At 34.9% G+C, this 13677-nt stretch overlaps 1 protein-coding gene across 3 annotated transcripts in view; it reads left to right on the forward strand.

Annotated features, from left to right (window-relative positions):
* TENM1 (teneurin transmembrane protein 1) overlaps positions 1-13677 on the forward strand; it is a 532730-nt gene that overhangs the window by 253859 nt on the left and 265194 nt on the right. For 2 of the 3 annotated variants that reach the window (XM_069463375.1, XM_069463376.1), the window contains exon 6: positions 8819-8971. In XM_069463375.1, coding sequence (XP_069319476.1) covers positions 8819-8971 — 153 coding nt within the window. The remainder of the gene's footprint in view (positions 1-8818; positions 8972-13677) is intronic. The other variant, XM_069463377.1, reaches the window with a different exon arrangement.

A 13677-nucleotide genomic window follows, 5' to 3' on the forward strand; every position in this document is an offset into this window, starting at 1 on the left:
AATTGATATTTTTGCTACATTATTCATTAAGCTGTTTTTTTTAATTTATCTCATCATTATGCTGCTTATTCCTCCTGACTCCACAAAGCAAATAGCAATATAAAAATAAGTAAAATTTGAGTTACGGAGAGCACTTATTGGTGCTGTGACTTGAGATGAAACCACTAAATAATTGTGTCTGTCTGATAAGGAATACACAGATGGGCCCGTTATGCAACTGCAAATGGAGATCATATATTAAACCTGTGATAAGGTACCCAAATAGACATGTTATTTATAAATATTGCTGTAGCCTTGGAATAGAAAATATAAAATACATAGTAAATGAAAGTTTTAAGATAATATAATATAGAACTGGGATATTAAAATGATTTATTACTTTGATAGAATCTTTTCTAGCCTGGGTATTGGATAAAACTGAGATCATACTAAGGCAAAAAGAAAGCATACTACAATAGAGAATAATTCATTTCATTTAGGAGAGGAAATGCAGGTATTCCAACATGCGGAGCAACAAAAAAGGTGTGCTCATTGCCTCTGTTGTACCATCTCAATCTTTTCTTAATTGGCATTTAATTTTACTATTTCATTGTGGCAGACTTGCAAAATGTGTTATGTAAAACTATTCACGTTAAACTGCTTTTTACTTTCTTTCTTTTTTTAATTAGTGATTTTTTTTCTTTCTAAGGAAATCTTACCCAAACGTGGCACAACAGCTTTTTAGGCTTTCAAAAATGTTTGAAAGGGATCTCAAAGCCATATTGACTACATTCAAATTGCTTAGAAAAGGAACATTTAAGTGTGTTTTATTTATGTTCATGATGTAGTGCAGGCACAGATAATATTTTTAGTAGAAAATGTATATGTATAACCCTAGGAAAAGAAAGAAAACTTGAATGAAACTGCTGAGGCAATAGTAAGGTACCATAAATGAACATGCATTACTTCCTTTATTCTTGAAAAATGCTTCTTTGAAAACTAATAGTTTTCAATCCTGCATGCAATCTGGTTATTACCAGGCTAAAACTCAGATCTGAAGGTAATTTATAAAAGGGCTATAGTTCACTCACATACCAATTTGATATTTAATGAAATAAAAATGAGATTTATTTTAAGATGGAAAGATAACCTGGTTTCTGTAATGTTAGCAGTCACTGCGTTTAATTCATGTAGCTTTTATTTTTGCAGTGATATTCCTTATTGCAGAAGCATCTCGTCTCACATTATGGCCACTGATGTATCGGTCTGGTGAGATTGCTTCCCATAGGAGTTAAGTTGAAAGCCTGAAGTCATCAGGGGTCACCATCTGAGTAATGTACTTGGTATATTTTTCAGGAAGGGGACAGTCCAACACACAAGTAGATCTGTAGCTTTGACAAGCTTTGGAAGTAAAGTACAAAAGCCAGCGCAGTCCCTAGCCTGAAGGAACATGAAGCAAGATATGTAAGGGAACTGATGGGAGAAAAATACTGACAGCAAGGGAAAATAAATTATCTTGAAAAATATAATATGCTTTTGTGTTGGCATGATTTGAAACGTGACATCATCCATAATGCTCAGGACTTTATCTGTGAGATAGATTTTAAACTTTCTAAATAAATTTATTATAACTAGAACATAATAGCAAAAATTTTTGCAACCAATAAATATAACATCCTATCTGAACATGTGTGCATTTTAAGGTACAAAATGAATTACTTGAAAGCAAAGTTATATTTGCCTTTAAAATCTTGTAATTTCAAGGTTCACTTGTATATTTATTAGCAAAACCTATTTACTCAGTTATTAAATGAATTCAAATTAGACAGTGGACACAAAATATCAAAAGATACAGAATAACATGAGAAGCAGTCCTATCTCCTGACACTAGCACTAGAAAAATATTACGATAAATTTAAATACCTAAAAAGAATTCTTCCCAACACCTAAATTTTCCTTATTCAGATATTTTAAGGGTAATTTTTTAGGCCACTCAATTTCAAACCATTTTCTTTAGAGCTTTTGGACCCCCAATCTGTTTCAATGAAATGAGTTCTGTTTTATGTTTTATGTATTTTAGGATTACTTATATTTAATTGCTGGATGGTTCTTTTGCTTAAGAATGTTTAGAAAAGCTCTATTTTAGACAGAAAACAGCAATAAAACAGATGGAATAAAACAATGCAACTATCCATTCAGTTTAACAAAGGTTTGTTAAGCACCTAGTATTTTAAAAATTGTATAATAATACATGAATACATTATCATTGTAAAAGATTCTAATAATACTATGAAAATGTCAAAGTATCCTTTCAGTTCCCGCAGCTCCCCACTTTAAAGATCAACAGTTTGGTATGCATCCTTTCAGTTCTCTTTCTATGTATTTACACACACACACACACACACACACACACACATTTTCTACTTAAACAGGATCATGGGATATGCATTGTTCTATACTTTTTCAATACAGATCTCAGCACTCTTTTCACATCAATATGTATAGGTCATCCAGTGTGTGCTGATAAATGTTTAACAACCAGCTCTCTGGGCCAAAAAGCCCTGATTTGCAGGATTTGCTGATTCCTGGAGTGTAAATATACCCACCATGGCTGATTTCAACTGCCAACATGAAGTCACTGGAGGTGGAATTTGGAAGAGATCCGCACAGTTGGCTCTTATAAACCAGTGTAAGGCAGCTCCAGCATATCACTAGATCAGTCCTTTTTCTCTTTTGGCTTTTTATTTTGAAATAATTTTAGACTTACAAAAAGTTGCAAATGTAGCACAGAATTCCTATATTTCTGTCACTGAGCTTTTCCCAATGTTAACATCTTGCATAACTATAGTACAATTACTAAAACTAAAAAAATAACATTGATATGATGCTAAACTTAGAGTTTAATTCAGATTTCTCCAATTTTTTCACTGTCTTTTCTGTTCCAGGATCCCATATTGCACTTATTTGTCTTCTCAATTTCCTTCAATCTGACAGTTTCTCAGTATCAGTCTTTCAATTCTTACATAGGATTTCATAGCATGGGTGTACCAGTCTCCCATAGATGGATATATTGGTTGTTCTGGCTCTTTTTTTTGCTATATTAACACAGTCAATATATTAGAAATGCTGTAGTAAATTTCCTTGTACATGCCCCTTTATGCACATGTGTGATTATTTCTTTACTACAGACTACTAGGAAGGAATTCTTGGTCAAAGAACATTCTCAGTTTAAATTGTAATAAATATCCAAATTGCCTTCCAAAGTCACTTTACCACTTTAAACTTCTATCAGCAGTGTATAAATGGAGTACTTCCTGACTATCAGGCGCTGAGTTAGGTACCAGGAAGATAAAAATGAAGAACGTATGATTCCTGCCTTTTGAGTGCTTAATAATGATGAGGTAGACATGTATACAGATATCTTCAATATAGTATAGTAGACTCTATGATAGGGTGCTAAAATAGAAACATCATATCTCTTTATGAAATGTTCTAGATAGTCAAGATCATCACTGTTGACTATAGAAATATAATGCAAACCACATACGTAATTTAAAATTTTATAGTGGCCATATTTAAAAAGTAAAAAGAAACAGGTGAAACTAATTTAAATGAAAAATTATTTAATCTAATCTATTATTTCAATGTGCAATCAATATAAAATTACTAATGTGATATTTTACATTCTTTCATACTAAGTCTTCAACTCTGGCTAGCCACATTTCAAGTGCACAATAGACACATGTGATTACTGGCTACCATATTGGACAATACAGGCCTAAGTCATTCAGCATGTATTTCTGACATTTACTTCTGAAGCATTCCTGTGGTCTCTTTTTTATGAGTGAATATTTGCCTCTTGAAGGGGAGTGGAATAGGGAATAATTATCAATTGTAAATATTAATAGAGACCACCAGCCTTACTTAAGAGAAAAAAAAATATCCAACATCCTAACAGAATTCAGAGAGATAACTGCAGAGAGACTTGGAAGTTTCTATAGAAACGTACAAGTTAAAAAGAGCTTCTGTTCATGGAGTCAGCCTGCCTTAAGATCCAAGGTGCTTGATTGAGTTTGGCTATTGGGGACAGCAAGATAATCCATTTGTTACCTTAAGTTTGTGATGAATTTATAATTTCAGAGTATAGCTCTTTGCAATTGTATAAAACAAGGATAATAATTATAAAATGTACAGGGCTTAGCACCAGGGGACATTTGTTAAAAGAGCATTAGGGACTGCTATTCTTAACCAGCTGAGAAGACATTACTCCTGGAATATCTGATTAGGCATACATATTCTGTGTAGCCATTGAATTTCAGTGAAATGCAAATAATGGGCTTGGTACTCCCTGAGAGATCTGAGTAGTATCCATCTCTACTCATTGAAAATGTATATTTTTTATATATGTCTTTAAGAACAATAACTTTGACCTTGCTTGGGGTCAGGAATAGTTATATTACATCTACTTTAACCAGAAGTGCTCATTTGGAGATATATATTCTAGTGAGATAGTAGTGTTACTACTTTCTATTTACTTCTTGTTTGTTGGTGACCGGTTTGTGAAGTTGGTTAGAGCACTGAGGTAACAGGATTATGGGCCCAGTCCTCAAGCGTGTGAGTTTTCCTACCATTCCTTGTCTTCCTTATTGAGCTCCCACTAAGCTCCTTAGTGTTCCTCACAGACTCCAAGAGAAACTTCAGGGCTTTTGTAATTTCTGTCTCATCTTCGTGGAAGGTTCTTTCACCAGATATTCACAATGGCTCCACCACATTCTGATCTTGGTTCAAGTATCACCTCCTCCAAGAGGCCTTCCCTGACCACTCTTACCTATTTTTTTCTTCATGGTACTTACAACTACCTGACATTATCATCTTATTTGTTTCTTTGTTTCCATAAGTTATATTCTATTTTATATTTTATATCATATATTTTTTCTTGGCCTGTCTTAACCCACCACCCTCCCATATAAGTTCTGGGAGAGTAGAGATTTTTCTATTGTGTTCAGTGTTATAAACTTAGAAAAAGTTTTTGCCTGGCACAAAGCAGGCACTCAAAAATATTTGTTGAATCAATATATGAATATAACTTAACATTGCCCTGTTTTCTCATCACCAGTTATAACCTTAATTCTAGCCAGTTGGCTCATAATGTCTATACTTGTGTTTGAGGGACTTGCCTGAAGAGTGTGGATCTAAACACATAGCATGGATCTGGATGAGAATCCACAAGAAGCTAAGGATGCTGTATCTTTATCCTGTATCCAAGGCTGATATGCAGCCAGCATGTGCTGGATGGACTATATTTGTTTTTTATGTCTGATATACACTTTGGTTGGCCAGTACCTATGCTGTCCTGGCTGTTAAATATTTTTAATATTACTTTTGCCTGTATCCCCAACATTTCCAGTATGCCCAGCACACGCTTTGAAAATATTTGTTGAATAAATCAATAAATACATCCTCATACAAGAAGTACTACCATATCTTTCTAGTGGTGTGTTGGTGTATCCTAAAGGTCAACATAATTTTACTTACTGGTCTTAGTATGAATAAAATATTATTTATTTCTAATAAAACTTGAACACTGAAGTTGTTTAGTGACTGCAGTCTATCCTGCACATAAATGAACATTTTGGCTTCCTTTCACAACTCAGCATGTGGAAGTTCAGTTTGGAGGAAAGAAAAGGCCAGTAGCCTTGCCATGGTACCTGTGGTCTGTAGCACGTGATTAACTTTTATTATATATTCATACAGCTATACATTCCAAACAGCTTGTTGCCTAGGAAAGATACAGTAAATTCAAAAAATTATAAGGCTTCTTTGTACTCACAGAGTTTTCTACTAAATGTGCCCATGCCTCTTTATCTGTCTTGATTGGCTGGAAGAAGTCCATTTCATTTGATGGTGAAAAATTAATCCTTGCCTTATATATTTTGAAGTGAATCTCACTACATGCATTTTCTCTCATTTTCAAGTGCCCTCAGGAAACTGGCTTAACTTAAATAAAGTATGTAAAATAGCCCCCTTGGTCTTCGAAATGAGAACTATGCCTTTTGTTACATATGGCCCATTTAATTTCACAAAAGTAATTGAACCAAGGGAATGAAACAGATTTTCAATATAGCTTATACTATTCGCCATATTCAAATTATTTGGGGGGCACAGTAGACCAAATTTTCTATAAAACTGATAAACACCTTTAATTGGGACGAGTCTGTTAAACCAAACTTCAAGTCCTTTGACAAGGAAATCTCAAAAATGTCACTAAGTATAGCTCTTTTAATGTGCCATACCATACCTTACTCAGAACCACTAGCCTTTGAGTTGCAATTGTTTCCAATAATTGCAAGAGAAAATCATCAGGGAGCACTGGCCTTAATCCAAAGAAAAGGGTAGGAACCAATTAAATGCTTAAAAGTTTAAGGATAAATTAGAAAGTAGGTGTTAGAAATCCCTTTAGCTCCAACTAAAAGTGGATGAATGATCTTTAAATAAGCTATCTGGCTAGCTTCTCTGTTCTTGATCACTAATTCAAATACTATATATGAGTGTTACACATACTAATTATCCCCTTTCAGCAGTCTGCCTAGAGGCACAAAGAAAGATATGACATGACTTATGAGCAGATTCATTTTTTATTTATTTATTTTATTTATTTTTATTTATTTATTTATTTATTTATTTTTTGCCTTTTGGTAGGATTTAGTCAATATTGAAAAATGCAGTGAGAAAACAAGAGTTTTTTTCCAGATTCTTGTCTAGGCACTGTTCTCTCCTAACATTCTTTCCCTTTAATGACTTCACCTTGTTCACTCTCACAACTTCACTGTTGCCTCTGTGTATACATGACTTTGCAGTCTTTTCTCAGCTGTAATAGTCCTCCAGAAGTTCAAACTTCCTGTGGTTAACATCACTATCTGGATTGCCTATCAGTCCCTGGAACCCAGCATCCCCAAAACTGAATTCATTATATTCCTCCCATATCCTCGCCCTGCCTCACCTCATTTGTTCAACCAGTCATCATTCAATGAAACACATCCAGCACCAACTATTTGTGCAAGTGCTGGGCTAAGTGAAGAATTCTCTGACTCTGTTAATGGTTTCAACATTGTTTAAGTTACTCAGGCTCAAAACCTTAACCATTTTGGAGTCCTCCCTTTCCCTCACTTTTTCTTTTGCCCTCCTCAGCACACCTATACACATACATGAATGTGTGTGTGTGTATACATACACGCACACACACACACACACACACACACAGAGCTTGTTGCTAAGTCCCGAGATGCTATTTATGCAATTTCTCTTCAAAGAATCTCCTTGATCAGCCCAGACAATTTTAATCCATTGTTTCTTTAGATCATTTCTTTTAAAATGAAAGCTTCTTTTTTCCCAGATGGCAAGCATCACACAAGTTCATTATAAAAAATATGGAAAATACAGAAATCATAAAGGAGAAAATAAAAATTCTCCATAAGCTCCCTATACCATTAATATGTTGCTATATATCTTTCCAGACCTTTCTCTCCGGACATGAACACATGTGCACACAAACACACACTTCAGATCATGCTATTTATACTGTTTAGTAGCCTGATATTTTTCATTCGACCCATCATGAATATTTCCCATGCTGTTGCATGGTCTTCTACAACATGATTTTTTTTTTTTTTTTGAGACAGAGTCTCACTCTGTCACCAGGCTAGAATATGGTGGCCTCATCATATCTCACTTTAACCTCAAACTATTGGCCTCAAGCGATCCTCCTGCCTCAGCATCCCGAGTAGCTAGAACTACAGGCACATGCCACCATGGCTGGCTGATTTTTCTATTTTTTGTAGAGACAGGGTCTTGGTCTTGCTCAGACTGGTCTTAAATGCCTGGGCTCAATTGATCCTCCCGTCTCGGCCTCCCAGAGTACTTGGATTACAGGCTTGAGCCACCATACTCAGCCTGCAACATCTCATCAGTTATTTGATTAATCTCCTCTTGATGAATATTTAGATTGGTCATAACTTTCTAACATTATTTTCAAATATTACAGTGGACAGCCTTGTAGTTTGGTAACATTCATAGTTAATTCATAGAAGTTGAATTTTTGGCTCAAAGGGTAAGCCAAATTTTAAATTTTGCCCTCCAAAAAGGCCACTGTATTTTTATACTCTCATCAAGCATATATGAGAATACCCATTTTCCTGCACATTGACCAATACTGAGTACTTTCAAATCTTCTGATAGCAGTTTGAACCTGTCTTATGTCAATTATCCTGCATAATATTATTTTATACTTGTGTTTACCAAATCCCACCTTAATAGGCATCTAGGTTTTAACACCTGCAGCAGCTATCATAGGGCCTTATGCATAGTAGGCATTCAGGAAATATTTGCCGAACTGAATTGAATCAGAGCCATAGAGAAGGTCTTCCATGTTCTCATGATAGCCTGTCCATCATAACTCTGCAGTAGTTTTCACATGCAAACTAGAGTTACATGACTAAGAGAAATGGAAGAGAAGGGGTTACAGAACTGAGGAGCTGAGTCCTATCCCACTATAATTGGTTAACTATTAATAATACTCCAACTTCTAATCCTGTCACTGGGATGGCTTTAGTCTTACTTTTAACAACAGCTACCATTTAACAATAGCTATTTTAGCAAACGTTAGTACTTGTATGTATGTTGTAGCATAGAAGTAGCTACCAGTATGATGTAGGTAAAAAATCCTAGTTGCTTGGCCTAACAGAAACTGGTCATGACATTTTCTAGGTGCAAAGGGATAGATGATTTGGAGACTTTCTCAGTGAGTCTGGAATAAGTTAATGTATGGCTTGTTTTCTTGCAGCAGTACATTTGTTCGGCCTGACTTGGCAGTTGCAACCAGTTGAAGGAGAGCTCTATGCAAATGGAGTTAGCAAAGGGAACAGAGGGACCGAGTCCATGGATACTACTTACTCTCCAATTGGAGGAAAAGTTTCCGATAAATCAGAAAAAAAAGGTACAGTGATCAAAATGATTGATTGATTATTGATTACTCTTCTTCTAATTTGGTCATTAGGACCATATCTGAGATGGTTTCACTTCACATTAAATTTCATGATCACTTGAAAGAAGTACTCTGCGTGGACAGAATAAATACATGTAAATGTCTTTTGAAAGCAATTTTTTCTTTTCTCCAGTGCCTTGAGTATAAACCAATTAAACTTTTCAAATATGTTGGCAATTTTGAAAATAGATAAATATTTGCAGAATGGAGGCTTCAATACAATTGAAATTGCATTTCACATATAACTACCCTAAAGCAATGTGGGATTCTGATTAAGTTCTCCGTGTCTAAGCCCAGCATTTATATATAACATTTTACAAAGGATATATGGAAATATTTTTCTGTTTATAATAAGAAAACCTTTTCTGCTTAGTGTAAAGGTGACTGTTTATGTCAAAGTGGAATAACATGAATTTTTTTTTCTAGTTGGGGAACATGAATTCTTCCTAGTTGGGGGAAAGAAAAAAATCACTCTGAGTCCTGACTTGTTAAATTTAATCAACATGAGCTTGAATTACCTGACTTACTGACAATAAATGTCACAGTACCAGCACTCCCAATATCTTATTCACATTGAATCATCTTAATCTTAGTCTTAATATACAGGCATTGAAAAATAGCTGGAAGTTTGTATTTTTATTTTTCTTGGAATAGGATTCAGTACAGAGAGACTTGACCATGTAAAATTTCAGGAAGTCAATTCAAATAGTGGAAATTGAGAAAAAGAAATGTATAGCCAGCACTATCCTGAGTAACTTTAGGAGATCAAAAATGAATAAACGAATGAATGACCCAAACCCTACCCTCAGGAAGCTCACAATTTTGTAGGGGTGGTAAGACAGTTTTATTTTGGTTCATTTGTTGGAAATATATATTTTGTTTTATACAGCAGTTGTTTGGGTTACTACTCTTTTCATTGTGTTTGTAATTCATTTGTGGGGGTTGTTTGTGAGTTTGGTTTGGTTTGACTCAGTTTTTGTTTGCTTTCGTAAAAGTAACTTTGCTTTAACCCATGCTTCAGTAAAAAGTAATACTTAGAGTTCAGGAAAATATTATGATTTATTCTAGTTTTCAACTTACAATGCAGTTTGCTTTACATCCTCATTTGAAAATACTTGTCTCTATCCTAGATCAACCTATCCCAGCAGTTTCATTGTTAATGCTGAGAGGAACTGAGGGGAGTACAGGGGCCAGACGTGGCAGAAGAAAGGGTCTGTCACTCTTTGCTCTCAGATTTTTCTTCCTTATCTCCCTTATCTTCCTTTTCTTCCTTAGCTTCTCTACTACTATTTATTAATTCCTTTATATCTGAAGGTATAAGAGCCACCATTTGGTATTATCTGCCTAGGATTTCTTGCCATTTGCACTAAAAATCAGAATTATCTGTCTGAAGAAAATGAAACATACAAGACAGCAGAAGGTCATCATATAGTTGTCATCAGAGTATATTAATTTTATATTCTAATTCAGATCTCTTATGATTCCTTTATGTAAAGTAGGTTGATAATGATGGGTAAATTTATTAAACAATTACCATGTGCCAAGAATCGTCCCAGACACTTTACACGAATTATGTCATGATGGTAATATTACAGTCGCCATTTTCCAAATGAGAGACAGAGGCACAGAGAGGTTAAGTAACTTTCTCAAGGTCACAGAGTTAGAAACTGATGGTCTGATTCCAGAGCCTAGTTAATTAACTTTTACACGGTACTGACATCCGCACATGAAATGTCTATGAAGACCACAAAAGACATTTTACACAATGAAAGCAAAGCTCCAGGGGTCTACTCATGACAGATTTTAGAGAAATTCTATTCACCTATATTTTTAATTTGTGACAATTTCCATAAATGAAAAATGTTTTAAGTTTCTGCTCAATTATAATAACAAACAGAGCAAACCAATTTTAATGTAATACTTTATTAAGAAAAAATGTTATGGGTTGATTCTTCATATACCAAGTTGTTAGCTTAAACTGACTTTTTATGAAGGCCTGAACAAAACACTAACTATAACTGCACATAATAGTTCTGCTATATTAGGTCTTCACTGCATATATTACTTACCAAATAAAAACATAGCTCATCTTTTATAATGCCATATGTATACTAAACCAAACCTTGCAGAAGGTGTAATACAGTACAAGGAAATTTTCAAATGGTCAACCATATCCTTTTATGATTTCCTAGATAACATGCACCCCATAAATACAGTTCTAGAAGCCTATCTTGTTGTTGTATGCACTAAAATATTAAACTGACCACCAGACCATTCTTTCTACATTGTTTTATTTACTGTCCTAGAAGATTGGGTATTATAGCACTGTGGTTAAGAGCCTGGACTCTAAAATCAGACAGATCTGGCTTCGAATACTGACAGTGTCATTTACTGGCTCTCTGACCTCACGTAATTGACACAACCTTGCTGAACCAGTGTCCCCATCTGTAACATAAGGATGATAATAATAGTACCTGTCTCATACAGTGGTAGCAAGGAATGAATGAGAAAATGGATGTAAAGCATATAGCACAGTCCCTGTCATGTTTAATTTAGCAGTAATTATTATTGGGCCAAAAGATTGAAAAATTGCCTTTTTTGTTTTTTGTTTTATTCATTTATTTATTTGTTTGTTTATTTATTTTTGAGACAGGGTCTCCCTCTGTCACCCAGGCCAGAGTGCAGTGGTATCATCATAGCTCACAGCAACCTCAGACTCCTGGGCTCAAGTGATCCTCCTGCCTCCGCCTCCCACGTAGCTGGGACTACAGGCACACACCACCATGCCTAGCTGATTTTTTTTATTGTTTGTAGAATTGGGGTCTTGCTATGTTGCCCAGGCTGGTCTCAAACTCCTGACCTCAAGCAATCCTCCTGCCTCAGTCTCCCAACCTAATAGGATTACAGGCATGAGCTGCCATGCCCAGCCCCCTGAGTTTTTTTGAACTTCATTGACATTCTATTATATTAGGTACTACAGATACTGCTTTCAAATTAGTATCAACTTTTCTGTAAATTATGGCCTTGTTGGGATTTAAATGTTTTCTCTCTCCAAAATTAGGTCTCCCTTTACTTACCAATTTAACATCTATTATTTTTAAATTATCATCACCATCATCAGATGATGATGGATAAATAGAATGGCACTTTTAAAAAATCAAATTCTACTAAAATTGGTTTCCTATTAATAGTCATCATATGTATGTATCTGCTTCTCATTAGGAGATAGAAGAATTTTCTCACCACTTAGTTATCCAAATGGAAGAAAAATGAGTACTTGATTATAGACATTTAATATGTCAAAATTTTTAAGAACACTCTAGAATTTTGAAAAGAAGACATAAGTCTGAACCACATGCTAGAATCTACCAGAAAAATCTAAGTTGCCATTGTTCAATAAACACAGAATTTGAAGGCATCGTACCAAAATAGCCCCTAGCTACCTTAGAAACTTACAAACTAGTTATAACTCTTTCTATTCAACCAGTAAACATTATGTAACTACTACTTTAAACAAAGCAGGGGATATGAACAAATAAAATACTCCTAGACCTGAGTCATGTACCATCCATAAATAAAATTAAAATTAACTACAAGGTAATTTATCAATAAATATAAAATGTTAAAAATCTTAAAGATTATCAAGTCCAACATCCTTATTTAGAGATGAATAAAATGAGATTCAGAAGGGTTGAGATCACACAGAGAAAACTGGGACTATAACAGAGGATGCCTGGTTCCACATTTTATATTTTTTCATCTATTATTGTAATAATAATATAACACAAACTAAATATACGAATTGCTAAAAAGGTTTTCAATAAGGAAGTGTCAAAGACAAAAACTGAACAAGTAAGGAAACTGATTTTATTCAGGTTATTGCAATAGGGAGATTTTGCCTTAGTCTTTTATAGGGAAGAGCAGATAAATTAAATGTGGGATAATTTGCAGGTGAGATTATACTGCAATAAGAGGAAGTCTCAGTCAGTTGAACAGGAAATAGTTTTCTCTGTGTCTAGCTACTTTCAGGGAAACAAATAGCTCTAATCTCAGCTAATTATTTATGAGACAAAGAATGGGAATTTTGAGGGTCTGTATCTGGTCTTTCAGCAGGTCCAGGTAACATGGGAAAGGTCTGCGTTTGGCCTTGTCATGGGTAAACAAGGGAGTCACAGGCAAGGCTTATGGGAGTCGTGTGGAAGAATGGACAGAGAGCCTTATCTAATAAATCCTATAAGGAAGAGTGGTGTGTGTGTGTGTGTGTGTGTGTGTGTGTGTGTATGTTTGGTGTTTGTTTGGTTGCAGTAAGCCATTTCCCAGAAAACAAAAGGGTGGGAGAATTTTAGAAAACCAAAGGGTGGGAGAATTTCTTAACCAACATTTTTTCCAGGAGCATAGGGCTCAGGTAAAGTCCAACATTGTCTGTAGCAATCTAGATGAAATTTATTGGGTAGTCGAAGGTACTGAATTTCTGCAGGTTGGATGCCAAAATAGAACACTGGGAACAAAGAAAGGTGGGTGGGGAGAGAGAGAACTAAAGGATACTAAAGGCAACCTTTATCTCCTTTACAATTTTGCAAAAGGCTGGCCTTGGGGGAAAGTGGCATTTCTTTTAAATTTATCCTACAAGATCTATCTCCACAAAGTTGGAAAAAAAA

This window comes from Eulemur rufifrons, chromosome 30, assembly GCF_041146395.1.
Source record: "Eulemur rufifrons isolate Redbay chromosome 30, OSU_ERuf_1, whole genome shotgun sequence".
In the NCBI taxonomy this organism is placed as follows: Eukaryota; Metazoa; Chordata; class Mammalia; order Primates; family Lemuridae; genus Eulemur; species Eulemur rufifrons.